The sequence below is a fragment of the Labrus bergylta genome, chromosome 1 (genome assembly GCF_963930695.1).
Source record: "Labrus bergylta chromosome 1, fLabBer1.1, whole genome shotgun sequence".
Classification (NCBI taxonomy): domain Eukaryota; kingdom Metazoa; phylum Chordata; class Actinopteri; order Labriformes; family Labridae; genus Labrus; species Labrus bergylta.
Window position 1 is genome coordinate 33,981,154 of NC_089195.1, and position 17,642 is coordinate 33,998,795.

The 17,642-nt window shown below is 42.0% G+C and overlaps 3 protein-coding genes across 4 annotated transcripts; 2 read left to right on the forward strand and 1 right to left on the reverse strand.

Annotated features, from left to right (window-relative positions):
* The first annotated feature begins 1,896 nt into the window (after positions 1–1,896).
* On the forward strand, positions 1,897–6,079 carry LOC110003707 (lysozyme g). Its single transcript, XM_020659259.3, has 5 exons — positions 1,897–2,084; positions 3,418–3,513; positions 3,599–3,801; positions 5,295–5,445; positions 5,535–6,079. Exons 1-5 carry the CDS (start codon positions 2,075–2,077, stop codon positions 5,684–5,686), a joined length of 612 nt encoding a protein of 203 aa, XP_020514915.1. The 5' UTR covers positions 1,897–2,074; the 3' UTR covers positions 5,687–6,079.
* A 2,848-nt stretch (positions 6,080–8,927) lies between these two features.
* LOC110006066 (lysozyme g-like) lies at positions 8,928–11,613 on the forward strand. Its single transcript, XM_020661296.3, has 5 exons — positions 8,928–9,073; positions 9,368–9,445; positions 10,840–11,042; positions 11,134–11,284; positions 11,370–11,613. Exons 1-5 carry the CDS (start codon positions 9,070–9,072, stop codon positions 11,504–11,506), a joined length of 573 nt encoding a protein of 190 aa, XP_020516952.2. The 5' UTR covers positions 8,928–9,069; the 3' UTR covers positions 11,507–11,613.
* On the reverse strand, positions 11,341–17,206 carry LOC110006064 (lysozyme g). 2 transcript variants are annotated; one of them, XM_020661295.3, is made up of 7 exons: positions 16,874–17,206; positions 16,470–16,537; positions 15,307–15,417; positions 14,990–15,210; positions 14,743–14,893; positions 13,919–14,030; positions 11,341–11,963 (listed from the first exon to the last, which is right to left on the reverse strand). In XM_020661295.3, exons 2-7 carry the CDS (start codon positions 16,480–16,482, stop codon positions 11,906–11,908), a joined length of 666 nt encoding a protein of 221 aa, XP_020516951.1. In that variant the 5' UTR covers positions 16,483–16,537; positions 16,874–17,206; the 3' UTR covers positions 11,341–11,905. The 2 variants fall into 2 exon arrangements, with proteins under 2 accessions (XP_020516951.1, XP_065815788.1); XM_065959716.1 differs by lacking the exon at positions 11,341–11,963 and having other exon boundaries at positions 13,782–14,030; positions 16,874–17,191.
* Positions 17,207–17,642: the final 436 nt, after the last annotated feature.

Below are 17,642 nucleotides of genomic sequence, written 5' to 3' on the forward strand. Positions count from 1 at the left end.
CTTTAACTTATGTCAATACTGTCCATTTACTACTCTGTTTTTGCACATTTACATTTCATCTTCCATATTTAATCTTCCTAATCAGGACTAGTAATGCTAAATTAAATCCTGGTTGTATATATTCCCATTCTTAGTTTTGATATTTTTAGTGCTTATTTACTTTGTATTTAATATTATATTGTGTTTAGATTTGCTAATATTGTGTGTTGGATAACCTGCTGCTGTAACACCACAATTTCCCAGTTTGAGATCAATAAAGTAATTCTATTCTATTCTGACAAAGAAACACAAGGATAAGAAACTACAAAATAAAACAGGAAACACTAAAGACTAAGCTATGAAACATTAACACAAAAACACACAAAGGGAAACAAGCAACACTAGGATGGACAGGAGAAATTAAAACATGGAAACCTAAACGCTGAAATACAAAACTAAATGAGACCAAATCATGACAACATGGCAGATGCTGCTGATGATCCTCCAGCGCCCCCTGCAGGAACAGTTGGGTGACGTCACTCAGGCTTCAAATATTCATATTTACAGTCTATATTATCCCAATCTCCCCCATCCCATTTTTCTTTTGTAACACAACAATGAGTAAGGTCTTTTACCCGTTCTTTTGTAAATCCTCTTGAGATAACACTTGTTAAGGATTGGCTCTATACAAATAAAGATTGACTGATAATGTGGAAAAAAAATCCTTTAAATCCATCAATGTAGGTGTCTGCTGCTCTTTCCAAATAAAAACACACACTTACATCATCTGTGTGTCTGTTCACCACAGTTTGTATGTTTGTTCTGCTTCTAGCCTTTCTTACACTGTACTGTTCTTTATATGTGTTGTACTTCACAAGTGTTAACATAAATGAACAGCCAGCCAAACTCCTTTTCAAGAGCCTGGAAGTGAGCATGCTTGCTCCTTTTATTTCTTCTTCAAAGTAGAAAGCAGCCTTTCTTACACAATAAATAAGTTAAATCATAATTTGTTTTTCGGACTGCTGTGCTCTTTGGTGTTGTTCTAATGTCAGTGTTTGGATAGGCTTATTAGTGCATGTGCCCGCTATAAGCTTCCAGGGACAGTGGGGGTCCCCAGTGTCTACCGCTTTACTTTGGTGGTCTCCAGCTGAAACATTTAGGAACCCCTGGTATAGCTGATATGTCAGTAGAAGGCAGCTGATTTACAAGAAACACACCTCAGTTGATCTGCCTTGTACATTTTTTTTCTGCAGAGTTTCCATCTTCCTGTAGCAGGAAGTAAACACAAGTCCCCGCCTTTATAGGGCATGTATACTGGTAGCTGTTGGTTTCTTTATTATTCCATACGTATATGAACTCCTTATCTTATCCCACCTTTATCTGCAACTGTAGATCATTATAGAGCCCTACCGGGTGCTAGTATCAGGTCGGGTGGTGCTGAAAGATATCTCAGGTAATAACTGACTAAACATGAGGAAGTCATAGTGAAACTGAAGGTGGAAAAGTCACCCATATGCTCATCACATCATATGATCTCTGTGAAAAACAATCAAAAAACATGTTAAAGTTCAGTTTACATGCTTTGTTAAATAATCTGTGATCAATGATAATACTTATACTGTGTGTGTGTTCAAGATTCTTAGTTAAGCTTTAAAGTAATTTAAACTTCAGCTGCAGTAAATCTCAAAAAAGTGAAACTTAGAAGACCTCATCGGGTTCCAGGCCAGCACGTGGCAAATCCTCAGTTTACATGCTTTGTTAAATAATCTGTGATCAATGATAATACTTATACTGTGTGCTTCAATTGGACCGCCTGACCACAAAAAGAGAAGCGGTAAGAGCTTGTGCTGTTCCTGCTGGGTTTCATAAAACTTCTTATACAATGGAAACACTGGTATGTACAGTCAGAGCTGTGCAAGCCAGCTATCAAGAGCAGAGGAAGGGAGGGGGAAGTCTTTTGGCAAGATGAAGCCGAGATAGTGGACCTATAACAACCGGTCACTAAACCCATCCTGCAAAAAGAACAAACAGTGTGACACAGCTCAGTGCGTTACAGGCTTCATCCTCGGCTTCAAGTGAACCGTCTGAACACAAAATGGGGAGCGGTAAGAGCTTGTGCTGTTCATGCTGGGTTTTTAAAAAACTTCTTATGCAGTCAGAGCTGTGCAGTAATTTCTCATCTTCTTCTTGTTGATTATTTTCACTTTTCAAATGTTCTTCATTCATAACGTTCAGCTGGGCTTACAACTTGCTTTCATCAGTTGGACAGTAAAGTCTGTTTATCAAACCTTTTTTATATCTGTGTGGGTTCTCAGTCATGCAGGTCATGGTAAATATGAAGCTTGATCCAAAGGCAACAGGACTTGGTTAAATATCCAAGTATATCGTGAAGGATTTTAACTTGCTGATGATCTGCCAAAGCAGAGAGATCGTAGAACCGGGCTAATGTGTTTATTCTCTCATGCTGCAGTTTATGCTCCGACACAGACGCGTCTCCCTCCCCTTCTGTCCCCTTCTGCTCCTCAGTGGTGAAAACAAAACTTAAAAGTAAAGTCCGCAAAAACCACTTCATCCCGGTTATATGCAACTGTTGTGATATTTTTCCAAACCTGAAGCGGCGTGAGCAACAGTTAACTTATCTGCATAGTTTGGAAAGTTAAGTTTAAATCTCGGAGAGCGACACAAGAAAGGAGCCGGAGAGACGTTAACAGTCTGCAGAGAGTCAGACAGAGAGGAGCTCAGACAGACAGTGATGAGAGATATAACCCCGGTGTTTAAAACGTTGCTGTCGGTGTTTTCTGCTCTCTCAGTTTATAAAAGTTACTAACACGCCTCTCCACTCGAAGCTCACTTGTTGTGATAACGGAACCTAAAGGGATTAGGCTAAATGACGTTATGGAACGGAGGGAGGCGATCATATCAGCGAGGTCCGGACCTCGGATGTTAATTTTTTTAACAGTAGGCCAACAATCACTTATTTCTATACTTTGATTTCTATGCATGCTGATGAAGTGATGTCATTCAGCAGCTCTTTGTCCTCTCGTTCAGTGTGCAGCAGGCAGGTGAGAGTGAGTAACCATGGTGACTGTTTGTCAGTCAATCAACGATGTCCCGCCCCCTCTATGAATAAAACTCTTCTGTCAGTAAAATTTACTTTGATCATGTGTCACAGAATTAAAACATTCTGTATTATGTTTGATTATATATAAACTAAACTAAAGTTAGTCTAATGATGTCATAAAGACAACAAAGGCTGCAGAGCCTGTATGAAGCTCCAGCTGGAGGAACTCTGCAGGGCTAAAACAGAACAGAAAGACAAGAACTTGAAGTCTACATGTTTTTAAATAAATGCATCACTGCAAAAGACATTTCTGATGTGAGTGCATATGTGAAAACGGCTAATGTTGATTGAAACCAATATGATAAACTGATCATTAGGGTATTCACATGGAGACTACGGAGACATCATGAAGTTTAAGTCTTCTGGAGCTTCAGATATAACAGCCCAGCAGGACGGGCCGACGCGGGCTAAAGGTAAACACTGCAGTACAACACAAGAGGACTTCAACGTTACTTTGTTGTGCTGAGTAATTATTCCCGTTGTTTGATCTCTTTCAAGGTGTGGACGCATCTCATGCACTGGCAAAGAAAGATTGGGAAAGAATGAATAAGTACAAGGATGACATCTTCTGTGTAGCAGCTCAACATAAAGTCGATCCGGCTGTTATTGCTGGCATCATCTCCAGAGAGTCCCGGGCCGGAAATACAATAAAGGACAATGGAGGCTGGGGAGACCATTTCAAAGCCTGGGGACTGATGCAGGTTTTTACAAATATCTATGTATTACTCACACTGGAGCCTTACATGTAGACGGTGGTGATTCCAGAGTCTGTTGGGGCCCTAGGCGAAAAATAATTGGGCGGCCCTCCTACCGGCGTTCATCACCATTACGTCTCCCAGTGTCTCGACGCTTACTCCTCTTCCTCTTTTTCTCTCCTATAGACTAATAATTCCTCTTCATTTTTCTTTATTGACTGTCATTGACAAACACTGGTTTTAACAGCAATAATTCATGCAACGCTAAGCAGGGCAACGAGAGTGAGTGCTGACTGATGGGGCCCCCTTAAGGCCCTGACACACCAAGGAGACCGTCTGCCGTTGGTCCGTCGCTGAGCAGTCGTCGCCCTCGTTTTTGCTTAGTGTTCAGCTCCATTGATACCCATCGGCCCCAGTTGGCCTTTTTTTGGCCGATTCCACATCGATTGAATCGACGTGAGCCGGCGCGGTTGGGGGTAGGAATCTCTCTGATTGGCTGTTCAGCTAAACGAAACAAGAGAGCCAGAGCACGGGAAGAAATACGGAAGCGCCTCTTCTATTCTTGTTCCAATAATTAAAGGCTGAATATGAGATTTTTCACACTTCAATGTAATAGAAATCAAGTATATAAAAGTTGTTTAATTGAGGGACTAGAGAAAAGAAGAATAACATACTGTACTCACTGCTTAACTGTGTTTCTAGATCACGCTCATTTCAGGTAAATTTACATGCAGTGTGAAGATACCAGCATAATAAAGATCGCTAGCATTAGCATGCTAACACAACAATGCAGCGCGAGTTGTTTTGGTTTCATGCTGGAGCTCAAGGGCGACATCTGCTGGATCAAAAAATCACATATTCTGCCCTTAAGGTCCAAGGGCTGTCAACACCAGCGCCATTTTTTACTTTTTATCAGACATTAATCTCCATTAGAAGTACCTATATTATGCGTGTTGAACGACAGCGGTGAGAAAATTGTCTTCTTGTATCACGGTTTAGTTTTCTGCGTTCTTCCTCATCCACTTCCGGTTTCCCCTTTTTGGAATGACGATTACAGACTAGAGAGTTATTTCCTTCTTACGCATGCGCAGAACGTACGTGGAGGTTGGTCGGCGGCTGTAGTCTTTGCGGTGTGTTCTAGTGCAACTTTTTGGCCAAGACAAAAGGAGTCGTGCGCTGATGTTGTGCCCTGAAAAAGGGTATTATGAATAAATGTGCTCGGACACGATGCTTCCTCTCTGGCAGCGTCATGAAGAATCACGGCTGAGAGCTCCCCCTTCCGGCCTCGGCAGGCATTACTAATCAATCCAAAACATTATCTTTCAATAGACTCTACAGGTAGATCACAGATTAACAACTTCTGACAGACAGATATCTGCATATTTTAACCAGAAACTATCTCTTTACAGAGATACCTATCCTTTATTCATTTCCACTTGTCAAGGCCACAACTATTGATGTGAGAATTACTAACACCTGAGTTGTTGTTGTCTCTGTAGGTTGATGTCCATCCAGACGGAGGAAACCACAAAAAAATAGGCGCATGGGACAGTAGGGCGCACCTGTTCCACGCTACAGGGATCTTGGTTGATTTCATCAAAAAGATCCGTAAAAAATATCCAGACTGGAGCAAAGAGTATCAGCTGGAAGGTTTGTTTTACTGAACCATGCAGTGGACTTTCAAAAGCTCAACCCTCTTCACACAATCAATCTGATCTTACTTTTATTTGATTCCACAGGAGGGATTGCAGCCTACAACTGCGGGGATGGAAAAGTCGACCCTAAAGACGCGGATAAAAACACGACAGGTGGAGACTACGCCAATGATGTTTTGGCCAGAGCTCAGTGGTACCGAGAGAAATACAATCCTAAGACTTTTTTTCTTTTCTGAATAGCAAACTACAAAACAGAAAAAAACCCACAGATGATGTTTCTACTAATCTGGCCCAAAGTGAGAAGATTCTGAAAGAAATGTATAAAATAATAATCTCTGTATCCTCCCGTACTACTCACTAAAACTACTCTGCTGGTGAAGATTAGATACCGCCCGTCAGCGCGTAGCTGACATGATTGACAGGTGGGCGTGATGTAACGGTTTGTTAGGAGGTTTAAAACCCGCCTCAGCTCCAGCTCTCAGCCTGTCATTAGGCTGACTGAAAGTTAGGCTGTGACAGGATTTCCAGCATGGCGGCTGCTGCCGATGATCCTCCGGAGCCCTCTGCAGGAACAGATGGGCGACGTCTGTTGTGGATTTTTCTGTTGGTAATAAAAGATCTCAAGTCAACGTCTTTTGTCTTTGAGTATTTTATTGCATAAAATAAGAGTTATTTTGCAAAAGGGGTAATCAGCTACAAAAGTAACGTCAGTCACAAGTGCATCAAAGATTCCTGGGGCAGTCCCGGTTGCAGAGCATATTTATACATTCACATGGTGTAGGTATATTGCATATACATGAGTAACACAATGTCATTGGTTTCAGCTTGCCCTAGTGGCTACACCTTCTGCTAGTCTGCCCGGTGATTAATATTCTACACTTGGGCCAACTGAGCTTTGTTTCTTGACAACACTTTACCAGTTTCTGTTTCAAAGTATGGTTCTGTCACTGGACAGCGGCACTTGACTGTGGATGGTAAGAACAGTGAGTTTTCAGTTCAAATGCAACTGTGTGGCAAGCTGTTGTATGGCTTCGTTGACAAAATGTGAGCCATTGTCTGAGGACAGTTTTTCAGGGATTCCCCACCGGGGAATGATTTCTGTTAGTAAGGCTTTCGCTACTACTGAGGCGGTGGCATGTTTGGCTGGAAAAGCTTCTACCCATTTGCTAAACATGTCTGCCAGTACCAGACAGTACCTTTTACCCTCACTGGGGGTTAGTTGGATGAAATCCATCATGACATGTTGAAAGGGTCTGTCCGGTGCTGGTGCTGGTCCTGGATTATTTTGGGCACATATCAAACAATTTTTACAAAAATCAGCTGCAAATGTAGAAAATCCTTTTGTGAACCAATGTTTTTGAACTATAGCACATACCCCTCCTTTGGACACATGGTCAAAACAGTCTACGAGGGAGACAAGTTTAATCATCTGGACCTCTCCATACACCCACAGAGAAGAGGCAGCCATTTTGAGACCAGAGCTTTCGTTCTGCAGGGGTAGAGAGAGAAGCCAGAGTAGACAGGGAGGCTGTAGGGGAGGGGGGGAAGTTGAGTCAGTGTGTAGATAAGAAGTGTGAGAAGTGGAGGCAGCTGCGGCTTTGGCAGCTGGATCTGCTCGAGCATTACCTAGAGACACCAGATCTCGGGCAGAAGTGTGTGCAGCACATTTGCAAACAGCAACGCTAGCTGGTAGGAGGATGGCTTCTAACAAAACCGCAACTTTGTGATGGTGTAAAATGGGTTTACCGTCTGATTTGAGAGATTTGCAATGTTTCCAAAGGGCTCCAAAATCATGTACAACACCAAAGGCGTAGCGAGAGTCTGTGTAGATGGTAACAGTTTTGCCTTTTGCCCTTTTGCAGGCTTCAGTCAGGGCCGCCAGTTCTGCTGCTTGTGCTGAGTAATGAGAAGGCAGAGGAGAGGAAGAAACAACAGAAAATCCTGCATGGGCAGTTCCCCCATGCAGGATCTCTGAAAGCAGAACCATCAAAATAGAAAATGAGATCAGGGTTAGTGAGAGGTACATCTTTCAGGTCCGGTCTCGGAGTGCAGGTGTGTTGGAGCTGTTAGGTCTCTTTTGTGCGCGATGTCTCTCAGCGCTCTCTCCATCTCGGAGAAATTGGGAATAAAATGTTGACAGTAAGAACACATGCCCAGGAAAGAAGGAACTCGTTTTTTAGTCATGGGTTTAGGTGTCTCTGCCACGGCTTTAACCCGAGAGGGAGAGAGAGATTGTGGTGTGAGGATGTGGCCTAAAAAGGTCACCTCCTGTTTTACAAACTGTAGTTTAGACAGGGATGCTTTATGGTCATCAACGTACTGCAGCAAGACTGAACCTGGAGAGAGTGTGAGAGGGGAGAGACTGCGAGACAAAGCCTGACAAAAAAGGGTCGAGCTGCAGGTCAGTCCTTGGCACAGGCGTGTCCATGTGTAACGCTTTCCTCCGAACTGGAAAGCAAACCAAAACTGGGAGTGTTTCTGAACGGGGATAGAGAAGAAAGCATTAGACAGGTCCACAACGGAAAACCATTTCACAGAAGAGGGAATCTGGCTGAGAATGGTGTATGGATTGGGAACATTAGGAGTGGAGGGCGATGATGGCAGCGTTTACAGCTTGTAGGTCCTTCACAAAACGCCACTCCGTGGGCTGCCCGGCCGGGCGATTCTTTTTTACTGGGAAGATTAGAGTCTGTACTGGTGAATCTCCACATGGAACGATAATGCCAGCCTCGAGGAGAGAGTTAAAAAACTGGTGTTATGCTCTCTATAGCTTCTTTTCTGAGTGGGTATTGGTGTTGTTGGGGTCTGTAAATTGACTTTGGGATTATCTGAACCAGTTCACAGTTTTTAATCGGGCCTACATCGTATTTGTTGGCTGCCCAGGTACGCGTGTAGCTGACATGATGGATGGACAGCAGGATGGGCCCTACACCGCTCTGTACAGTTACAGATAATATAAGGAGTTCATTTACGTATGGAATAATAAAGAAACCAACAGCTACCAGTATACATGCCCTATAAAGGCGGGGACTTCCTTTTACTTCCTGCTACAGGAAGATGGAAACTCTGCAGAAAAATAAAATGTACAAGGCAGATCAACTGAGGTGTGTTTCTTGTAAATCAGCTGCCTGAAACTGAAGGTGTAAAAGTAAAAGTAAAAGTATCATCAAATCACATGATTTCTGTGAAAAACAATCACAAAACATGTTAAAGTTCAGTTTACAGGCTACTGTGTGTACGGGAGGGGGGGTTGACTGATGAATGACCTCAACAACAAACACTCACCATGTATGGGTAAAGGTGAGTAAAAAACTGGATACAACCAGATTTATCTAACTCAGACTGTAATTAAACCTTTGTGTGTGTAGCTCAGTCTGATTCTTGTAAACCAGCTGCCTTCACCTGATTCTCTCCCCTTTCTCTTCTGACACATCAGCTCACAGCACCTCCTGCAGGCGAGAGAGAGAAACACCAGACAGCACGAGGAAGGGAGTAACGTCATGAGGAAAGTGAAAGTGAAAGCACTGAGTTATAAATACAACCGAAGAGTGCACAGAGGGACATTGTGTTGTTTGACATCTCAGCTGTGAGGAGACCACCAGAAGAGGAAGCATCAAAGATGGGTGAGTGCTCGTCTGATGGAATTTTTCTTGAGGGAAGTCAAGTTTTACGAATTTCCTCAACAGTCTGTTTTTCTTTTAGTTGAACTTCATTTCCTCATTTCTCTGTGCTTTGTTTAACCAATGTCTTTATTTCTTGTTCTCATTTTATTACTGTATACTACTATATACTCTCCAGCTGTATTGTTTTTTTAGAGCGACTGAAACATCCCATCTTCTTCCCCCAGGGATTAAATGAAGTGATTCTGATTCTGTTTCTGTTAAAAACTGATCTTATAATAAACATATCATTTGCAGGTTACGGAGACATCATGAGAGTTCAAACTAGCGGTGCATCACAGCAAACGGCTAATCAGGACAATCTGCGATACTCAGGTAAGTAAGCTGCGAAACACAGGAGCTCATTTTATATGAAGTAGTTCAATACAGAGGTGCTGCTTCTCAACAGGCAAGGCAGGGGACAAATCCTCTAGATCAGTGCTTCTCAAACCTTTTAGACTGCGTACCACCTCTGAAAATATTCGGCTCTCCAAGTACCACCATTATGGTAGACGTTAAAATACACTGTAGGCCTATTTTTTTACACATATTTCACACAAGAGGCAAATTAATTCATTAAAAGAATATTATTTATTATTGACTGCTGGCAGCCACACTATAGGACTTCTAAGGGCTAGCGCTAGAACTTCCCCTTAAACTAACACAACTTTTTGATTTGCCCAAATCAAAAAAAAGTGCAGCACAATAAAAATGACAACTTTATACCAACAACCTGTTTGAGAATATTTAATCTACAGGGTTTCCCACTAATAGACGATAAGTGGGCCCAAGAGAGGGAGAGAGAAAGAGAGAGAGAGAGAGAGGGAGCGAGAGAGAGGGAGAGAGAGAGGGAGAGAGAGAGAGAGGTAGAGGGAGAGAGAGAGGGAGAGAGAGGGAGAGAGCGCGTGAGAGTGCAAGCGCGCGCTCCACAGGCTCGGTGCAACCAGAGCCGCTTTATTATAAGTCTCTGCGTTCAACAACAGCAAAACTGCCTTTTTTTAAAAATCCCTCTCGACTCCTGCAGAGTGTTAAGACAACAAAAGAGAAACGAATCACATCAGCTTCAGAGCTACAGAGAGAGAGAGATAGAGGGTGAGCGACTGTTCGTACATGCATCAAAACTGAAGCTTCTCCTGGCTCCGCTTTAAAAATGTACAGCTGCTTGCTGCCGATTGTGCTGAACTCCAATAAATAACAGAATATCTGTTAATGTAGGTCTACAGCTGCTTGCTGTTGTTTCAGGACTGAACTATAAACAGAATATCGAGTGGAACTTTTCAAAATGTGAGGCGTACTCCTGTTGTTCTTTATGTCTGTGCGCCGTGCAAGCATAAATTGAGCAGATTAAAGTTGTTTGTTGCAAAAACTAAATTAATTTAGAGGAGAAAACACATTTGATATGAATACAAATCAAAGATACAAGACAGATAAGATAAGAGTATGACAAAAAAAAGAATTGTCGTTTTATGCTTTTTTTTTATGTGGAGATTTCTTTGCATACCACCACAGGGAGCCCGTGTACCACCATACTTTAAGTATGTTTTTTTCATGTGCTGGTAAAAAAAAAAAAAAGGTGATGGGACATTTGACTTAAAACAAACCTGGACCACTGAGCTTCCCACCATGAGCCTGAAATCAAAAGAAATCCAGTTTGTGAAAACGGTCAATATCAGATTTGGTCACTCCGAGTCTACTAGCACTTTTTTTCTGTGTTTTTTTTTTCTCTAAAGGTGTGAGAGCATCACACACCATGGCCCAGACTGATGCAGGCAGAATGGAAGAGTTCAGGTCTAAAATCAACAGAGTGGGGGCTCAGAAGGGAATTCCTCCAGCTCTGATTGCTGCCATCATCTCCAGAGAGTCTCGGGCTGGAAACGCAATAAAGAACACTGGAGGCTGGGGGGACCATGGCAACGGCTGGGGACTGATGCAGGTGCTCATAAATGCTACTTTTTTTACTCAAATGATTTTAGCTTAGCTTGATTTTCTGATGATATAACCAGATTTCCTTCAAACATATGTAGGTGGATGTGAATCCAAACGGAGGTGGGCACACTCCAGAGGGCGCTTGGGACAGCGAGGAACACCTCAGACAAGCCACGGGCATCTTGGTTCATTTCATCGGACGGATCAGTACCAAATTTCCTAATTGGAGCCCAGAGCAGAAGCTGAAAGGTTTGTTTCACTCACCCACTAAGTTGACACAAACACAACCCCCTTCACACAAATGGTTTGATCTTATGTGTGTTTAATTCTCCAGGTGGGATTGCAGCCTACAACATGGGCGATGGAAACGTCCATTCTTATGAAAACGTTGATGACCACACAACCGGTAGAGACTACTCCAATGATGTTGCTGCCAGAGCCCAGTGGTACAGGAACCATGGTGGCTTTTAACTGTTGAAGCCCACTCTGACAACATTTCCTGCAAGTCATTAAGTAAAAGTCTAAAAAGTTGTTTGTATGAAATCCTGAGGTAAATAAACATGATACAAAAAACAAAACCACAAATATCTCTGTTTTTTGTGCTTGATGGGTTTTGACCAAGTGGCAACTTTCGGTGTTGAAAAATGAAGCCAATACTGAAGTGTAAAATCCTGCAGTTCGTCGAGTGTCCACTAGAGGCTGGCTGCAGGAACATACACATACACAGGCAAAAAAGCTGTTTTTACAGAATAAATGAACATGTTTACAGCCTGGTACAAAAAACAAATAGGTCTGATTAGTTGTTGTCCTCATGTGCACACACTGAACGGGGGATGACTTTTTAAAAAATGTCTTGAGGTTGACTGAAAGTTAGGCTGAGACAGGATTTCCAACATGGCAGCTGCTGCTGATGATCCTCCAGCGCCACCTGCAGGAACAGATGGGTGACATCACTCAAGCTTCAATTCATATTTACAGTCTATGGTTTTAGCAGGGATTTTTTTTTCAAATGTTTATAAGACAAGTACAGAGATGGGCACAAGTCTCTCATTGCAAGTCCAAGTCTCAAGTCTTTGTAATTATGATAATAGTTAATAAAGTTGAGATATATACAGTATATACCTCTCATCTCATGACCTCTCGTCTCATGACCTCTCGTCTCATGCCTTCTCGTCTCATGACCTCTCATCTCATGCCCTCTCGTCTCATGCCTTCTCGTCTCATGCCCTCTCGTCTCATGACCTCTCGTCTCATGCCATCTCGTCTCATGCCCTCTCGTCTCATGACCTCTCGTCTCATGACCTCTTGTCTCATGCCTCTCGTCTCATGCCCTCTTTAATTAATCTCAGAAACCATTGGGGGTCTAATGTTATCAATGTTTTTAAGCTGTTTACAGTTTTATTAAATTGCCCACGGTATCTATTTTTATTCCTGCACAGGTTATGTAAAATGTCTTTGTATACGTCTAGCTTTTGATACAGTTAGTCATCATGTGTAACTGGGACAAAAATAAATACATATGGTTTTCATGATGTTACACACAAATGGGTAAAACATCTTTTCAACAGAAGCCAGTTTGTTTCTGTCAAGGATTGCTATTCCAAAAAAGCCAGGATTGCATTGCGGGGTTCCACAGGGGTCCATTTTGGGACTGTTATTATTCCTTATCTATATCAATGATTTGTATAATGTTTCACACGTTCTGTCTCCAATAATGTTTGCAGATGGCACAACCTTCGTTCTCTCTCATTCAAATGTTGATGAGGGATGCTAATATTGGTTTAACTGATTATCTGAAATTGTTTAAATTTAATAAATTACCTTTGAATTAAAAAAAAAATCAAACTGTCATTTTCAGTGGCAAAAAAAATGATATTCTAAGGATTTGTCCAAAATTACAATAGAGACCATTTCAACATAGATTCCTTTGAGATGTCCCAGGTATCATCTACGAGATTTCTGGGAGTTTCTGTTGATGAGAATTTGAGTTGGGTTAGCAGGAAAATAAACAAATCTCTTGGTATTGTTCGAAGGGTCAATCATCTCGTCACCTCCAGTTGTCTCCTTACTCGTTATTACAGTCATATCGTGCATATTGTGATGTAGTTTGGGCTAGTACTTTTCCCTCGAATCTCCATACATTTCTGCTCCTCCAGAGACGCTTTGTCAGGATGGCGATCAGAGTCCCGTGCTTCTTCTGCTCCTTTGTTTCAGAAGCTCCAGATTCTCAACATTTATAACGTCAATATTTCTCAAATATGTGTTTCTATTTTTAAAACATCGAGTGAAGGGAATATCCCTGAGCACTTCAAGAGTGACTTTATTTTTAATTCCCAGGTCCAGTCATGCTCAACATGTGAAGCTTTAGTTCTTCATCCTCCGAAATGTTTGACTTTCAGAAGTCAGTTTTCGATTTGATTTAGAGGCAGCAAATTATGGAATAATTCCCATCTGTCAAAAACCTGCTGCTCAGTAAAATGCCTGAAACAACATTTAACTGCTATTACTCATTATCCATTTATTCATGGTTTTATCAGAAGTTTTTATACACAGTATTTTTTGTACTGGCTTCAAATAAGCTCTTTGAGTTTTCTGCCTCTTCCTGCACTGAATATTGTCGCGGCTTGAAACAGCAATCTGAACAGCGCTTTTGTCAGACGATTGCCAATGGGTTCTGAGATTTCTATTGTCCCTTCTTTTCTTTTAAATGTCCCAATCAGAGTTCAAACAAGGTGAGAAACTCATGTCCGTTGCATCGTGTTTATTAAGTGCGAGTATTGCAAGGGAAAGGAAAACATTACAGAGTATTTCCTTCAGAGTTTGCAGGACATTTTTTGGATCGGAAAAGCTGCGAACCATCAAAAGTCTGCATTTCTTTTGTACCATTTTGCTCTTTCCACAACGTCATTGGAGTAGTCTTTGCCTGTTGTGTTTTTATCCACTTCCCGGTAGCTATCGACTTTCCGATCCCCACAATTGTAGGCTGCAATTGCTCCTGCAGAATGGAATACAAACAGGAAACAAAGATACCGTATTTTCCGCACTATAAGGCACACTTAAAAGCCTTTAATTTTCTCAAAAAACGACAGTGCGCCTTATAATCCGGAGCGCCTTATATATGGATCAATTGGTTAATTGGTTGATCCATACTGGTCATACATGGCGCTCAGCGACACTGACTCAGATAATGACGAGAGGGAGCCGGGCATGTTGGATGCCGTACTCGCCCAACTGTTCAATTCGGACACTGAAGAAGAAGAATTCGAGGGATTCGTGGACGGGGAATGAACTGAAAAAGTGAGCTTTACATGTTATACGTAACTGAACAATGTTGAGTTATGCACTAACGTTTGAATTAGCGGTATCAGACTATGTTTCTTTTACGTGTTTACAACTGAACAAGGCTGGGAGATATTGTGAATATGCACATTAACGTTTGAACAACGTTGAGTTATTGTGAATGCACTACGTATAAAACGTAGTTTTATATATTCACAATATCTCCCAGCCTTGTTCAGTTGTAAACACGTTCTATTCTATGCGCCTTATAATCCGGTGCGCCCTATATATGAAAACAGTTCTAAAATAGGCCAGTCATTGAAGGTGCGCCTTATAATCCGATGCGCCTTATAATGCGGAAAATACGGTAAGTAACGTGTGAAGACATGTTCAGGTGTGTGCAAGACTCCCGGTTCAGTACAACAAACCTTTGAGCTGCCTCTCCTTGCTCCAGTCGGGAAATTTGTCCCGGATCTTTTCAATAAAATCAACCAAGATCCCCGTGGCTTGGCAGAGGTGTTCCTTGCTGTCCCATGCACCCCTTGGCTTGTGCCCACCTCCCTTTGGATTGACATCAACCTACAACATATGGACGAACACTGCTGTAAATGTCTCTCCATCTGAGGATGTAGATGATGATGATGATGTGAGATAAACAGAAGCATTAATTACAACCTGCATCAGTCCGAAGGCGTTGTACGCTCTTCGGCTCTGGTCATAGTCCCCCCAGCCTCCAGTACTCTTGATTGTATTTCCAGCCCGAGACTCTCTGGAGATGATGGCAGCAATAAGAGCTGGATCGATGTCATATTTATCTGCCGCACTCTTGATTTTAGACTTGTATTGTTTCATTCTGTCCAAATCATACTCTGCCATTTTGTGTGACGCCTCCTCACCTTTTAGACAGAAGAGACACAGAAAACAGGAAACACAGCGTTAGTGCTACAACCCTTAGTCAAAGTCAGCTCGTGTTTCTTTATTGCCGCGCTTACCAGAGTATAGCAACCTGTCCTGCCGAGCCGTTTCCTTTGAAGCTCCAGTAGCTCTAACGTCCATAATGTTTCCATATCCGTCATCATCTTCCTCTTCACTGCTTGAGGACGCTAATGTTCAGAGTGTTTCATCAACAAACAAGAAAAGAGTGATGACTCACAGGAAACATATTTCATCTTACATTCAGCTGACATTTTAACAACTTCTTAAATACGGGCATGTGATAACACACATTAAGGCCACGTTTACACATAAAAAAGAATAATTTTACATTTAAACTTTCAAAAATGTTCTGCCTCCAGAGGATGACGTTTGGATGAAAACTGCTGTGCACACAAATCCCATAAAAGGACTGAGAAACACTGTAGTGTAGATGCCAGGCCAGTAGTTGGCGGTGTGACTTTGTAGTAAAACAGCTCATGCATGTTCAAATATCATAATCTGTAAATATTAATGTTTGAAGCTTGAGTGACATCACCCTTCTGTTCCTGCAGGGGGCTCTGGAGTCTCATCAGCAGCAGCAGCCACCATGCTGGAAATGCTGTCACAGTCTAACTTTCAGTCAACCTAACGACAGGCTGAGAGCTGGAGCTGAGGCGGGTTTTAAACCTCCTGACAAGCCGTTACATCACGCCCACCTGTCAATCAGGTCAGCTACACGCCTAACTATGAATAACACATATCATTCATAAAATCAAAACGGAGCCGTTTAAAACATTCACCCCCCATACAGTGTGTGCCACGATGACAGTAACTAATCAGACATATTTAGTTTTTTGAACCAGGCTGTAAACATGTTAATTTCTGCTGTAAAAACAGGCTTTTTTGAATGGGTGTGTATGTGACTTCCTGTGTTCCTGCAGCCAGCCTCTAGTGGACACTCCAGGAACTGCAGGATTTTGCAGTTCCACATTGGCTTCATTTTTCAAGACCGGAGGTTGCCACTTGGATAATACGCTGTATTCCCCACATTCCAGTTGTCAACACTTCCATTTCTGCACTGGCTTCATTTTAACACTGGAGGATCGTGATTGGCACACTTGTGATAACGAGTTCATTTATCAAGACTTTGAGAAGACGTCAGAGTTGATATCCCGAGGTGACAAGACAAATAAGTCAAGATCTCAAACATTCTCGTTATTACAGGCAAACAGACACTTACAGTTTCCTCCCATGGTATCCACTGCAGTTCACGTGAAGCTGAGATCCAACTGAGCCTGGTCCTGCACACTGTCAATAAAAGAATAAAAAAGTCGTTGGAGTCCTTTAGAGAGTATGAGAAGTAAGTCTCAGTCTGGATGTGGCAGATAATATTCATGTAATCAATATCTCATTATTGCCGTGCAAGTACGTCTTCCTTTTGCACTTGTTTTTTTGTTTTTGAGTGAGCAAAACCGTTGTGACATGTTTTAAAGGCCACATCATCGATGTGTTCAAATTGAAGCTGCTGTGATGCTAAAGACACAACTTAAAGACGTCTCAGCTTGTGTTAAGATTCTTATGAGTGGTCTCATAAATATGAAACTGTGAGTAAAATAATCAGTAAGTAAATAACAAAGCACCAACCTTTTTCCTCCTGTTCTCTTCTCTGGTGATCTCTCTGCAGCCACAGCACAGCGTCTCTGTCTTATCTTTGGTTCATTTGTTTAAACGTTAGGCTCACTTTCACTTTCACTGTGAGTTTCTGAACCAAGCACCCCAAGCCTGTCTGATGCACTATTTCCTGCCTCCTGTTTTCTTCTACTTGAGCTGAAATACTTGTATCACCAGAGCATTCAGGAGCAGAATCTAAAGTTAGAAGGAGGACATACTGGCTGCTGCATTGTTGTCAGAGAAGCCAGCACTTCAACATAGCATGTTTCATTAATGTCTGATCATATAGTAAGGTCACTTTATCATTTCAGTCAGTAGATATGTTACTGATTGGTCCTTTAAGTGTAGTGGAGAAAAAGTGTAAGGTTGCATGAGGAGGAAATGGGTTGGTTTCCTGGTCTCTGCAGCTGCAGTGTGCGGTTGATGGTGTGTGTCACTAATCACCCTGGACCTGCAGATGGTGCTCATGTCCATGAAATGAACAACTCACTGAATTTGCTTCTTATGCACAACCTGAATGTGTTAAAAAATCATATAAAAGCTATAAAAGCATTCTGCAGTATTGAGTATTTATCAACCTAATGAAAAACATTCATTGCAAAAACTGTAGACATGTTGGGTTGTGTAAACAATTGTTTAAGAAGTCAAATGTGTGTATTAAACTAGTGTTGTGTAACTCCTCAGACCTGCAGCTTCCCTGGTTCAGCGTCACTCTGAACGTTTGGCTGCCTGACTGTTTGTG